General features: G+C 51.6%; 1 protein-coding gene across 1 annotated transcript in view; it reads right to left on the bottom strand.

The window, feature by feature from the left end:
- Positions 1–1,875: 1,875 nt before the first annotated feature.
- Positions 1,876–2,563, bottom strand: part of UNC45B (unc-45 homolog B (C. elegans)) — a 9,650-nt gene continuing 8,962 nt past the window's right edge. Inside the window, exons 18-19 of the mRNA XM_010186154.1 lie at positions 2,429–2,563; positions 1,876–2,142 (exon numbers count right to left, since the gene is read on the bottom strand). The exon at positions 2,429–2,563 is cut by the window's right edge and continues 13 nt beyond it. Of these exons, the coding sequence (XP_010184456.1) occupies positions 1,876–2,142; positions 2,429–2,563 (402 nt within the window). The remainder of the gene's footprint in view (positions 2,143–2,428) is intronic.

The following is a 2,563-nucleotide window of genomic DNA, read 5'->3' as shown; positions in this document are numbered from 1 at the left end:
GCTCCTGCAGGCCCCGCCACGCCGTGGGTGGAGCTGCCCAGCTTTGTCCCACCCACCCGGTGGCCAGCAGCCAATAGCAGCGCGAGGCTCTGCCGGCGAGGCCGTGCTGGCGGCCAATAGGAAGACGCGTTAGTGGAGCTGGGCGGAGCGCAAGGTGTTCCCGCACTGGGAGGGGCGGAAGGCCCAGATCCGGTGCGGCCGCCTCTGCCGGCGGAGCGACTCAGCTTTCCCCATCTCGTTTCCTCGGCGATGGGCTTGACTGAGGCGAGGCAGAAGGCGGTAATAAGGCACTGATTTAATCGCCGTCCAGTCGTCCTTTCATAACCCCCAAACCTCGACCCGTGAGGACACGCAAAATGATCAGAAATACTCTAATGCACCTGAATTCACGTTTAAATCATTGCTGAGTACGATTATATTTATTGTAAGCTTTTCTTATCTTCCCCCTGGGAACTAAAGCAAGGGTCTGTGATTTTTTGTGTCGTCCATAGCATGCATAAAGAACCTGTACTTGAATGTAAACAGCTATGTAACAAGGTTTAATGTGGTGACTGACTGGTGTGTTTGCTTCTTACTCCACTTCTTCCAGAAATGAGAGATTTCCAACATTCCCTGTTGAGGCAAACACTGCCCTGGTGTGAACCCGAGCTGAACCCAGGAGTTGCCACCTCCAGGCACAGCCTTTCGCAGTGGCTGTGCACGTTTATTTTGGCAGCGCTGGACAGTTTGCAAGGGGTGAAGATGCAGCCGGGGCCAGGCTTGCTCCACCTTCCTGGGTAAGGGTGCAAGGCTGCAAGTGGCAGTTGTCTTAAGCAAATGGAGGATCTAATAAAAGCAGAACAGGAATTCCACATGGAACAAAACGGTGAATTTATTAAGAGTTCACCCACCACCCTCACACTTGGACACACTTAAGGCTGTTTAGAAATACCACAAATGAATAAAAAAACCCCACACAGCTAAAGCCAACCTATTTTCTGACTGCAGGATAGAGGGCATTGAACCCCCCCTGTGCCACCGTTGCTGGGAACACCAGAAGCACCAGGAGCTGTAGATGGCTGCAGAACAGAGAGCAGCTCCCTTGAGTTTCCTTCCAACAGCCCCAGCACATGTCCAACACCACTGACTTACAGCTGGGCCTTGGCACTTTCCTCCTTAGCAGCTGAATTTCCCAGATGGACACTTTCCAAATTTCCCAGATGTCCTCTTTTCCTCATACAGTTTCTGATCCTTTAAAGTTGTGCCCAAACTATTCTGTGCCTTGACAACAGCATTGGATTTACCTCATGGCTCTCACTTTTCCACGTTTGTGTCCAGTTCTGGGCCCCTCAGTTCAAGAAGGACAGGAACTGCTGGAGAGAGTCCAGCGTAGGGCTACAAAGATGATCAAGGGAGTGGAGCATCTCCCTTCTGAGGAGCGGCTGAGGGAGCTGGGGCTCTTTAGTTTGCAGAAGAGGAGACTGAGGGGAGACCTCATTCATGGTTATAAATATTTAAAGGGTGAGTGTCACGAGGATGGAGCCAGGCTCTTCTCGGTGACAAACAATGATAGGACAAGGGGTAACGGACACAAACTGGAACACAGGAGGTTCCACTTCAATTGGAGAAGAAACTTCTTCTCAGTGAGGGTGACAGAGCCCTGGCCCAGGCTGCCCAGAGAGGTTGTGGAGTCTCCTTCTCTGCAGACATTCAAAACCCGCCTGGACGCCTTCCTGTGCAACCTCATCTGGGTGTTCCTGCTCCGGCAGGGGGATTGGACTGGATGAGCTTTGGAGGTCCCTTCCAATCCCTAACGTTCTGGGATTCTGTGATTCTGTGTTTCTCAGCAGCATTTTTCCCCCACATTCAGCCTTTTTTTTGCCGCTTTTCATTTCCTCACGCCTGAGAGAGAGGTTTGATCAGCCCGTAATCCAGGCACCGTGTGAGGCAATCACGCGCCACATTAATGATGTGCTGCTTCTTGGGGTCATCCTCTTGCTTGCCGATGTACGTCAGGATCTCGAGCAGCTCCGTCTCCACCAGCTTCTTGGCCAGCTCTTTGTCAGCACTGATTAAGTTGAAAGTGATCACCAGCCCTCGGTGCTGCACTTCCACATTGTCATGCAGGCAGAGCTTCTGCAGGATTTCCAGCCACTGGGTGGTCTTCAAGGGAGAGAGAGAGCGTTAATATTGATCTGGATAATACCTCAACCAAGCACACGAGCTGGGCAAGGCATTTCTCAGCAGAGGGACTCACCTCTCGATATTAATGTCAGATACGGTTATTTAATTCTTTAACTAAGGAGACCTGACTCCAAACTTTCGAGCCCAATTTTTGTCACACTAAAGTCAGAGGCTTTCGTGGCGCTAGCACCACGTGAAACAGGTTTCACGTTTAGGTCGCTGCGTAATCCATGTCCACACTGCCGATCATCAGACTCAGTCTTACCACTTCAGTCATCTTGGAGCAGAGTTTCTTCTGTGCTGCCGTTAGCATGGCCAGGGCTCCTGCCGCTGCAACCTGGACTTTCTCATCCTCCTCACCACACAGCAACACCACCAACTTCAGCCGGTCGTTCCCATC

This window comes from Mesitornis unicolor, unplaced genomic scaffold, assembly GCF_000695765.1.
Source record: "Mesitornis unicolor isolate BGI_N332 unplaced genomic scaffold, ASM69576v1 scaffold32906, whole genome shotgun sequence".
NCBI lineage: Eukaryota > Metazoa > Chordata > Aves > Mesitornithiformes > Mesitornithidae > Mesitornis > Mesitornis unicolor.
This window is presented reverse-complemented; position numbering and strand designations above follow the sequence as displayed.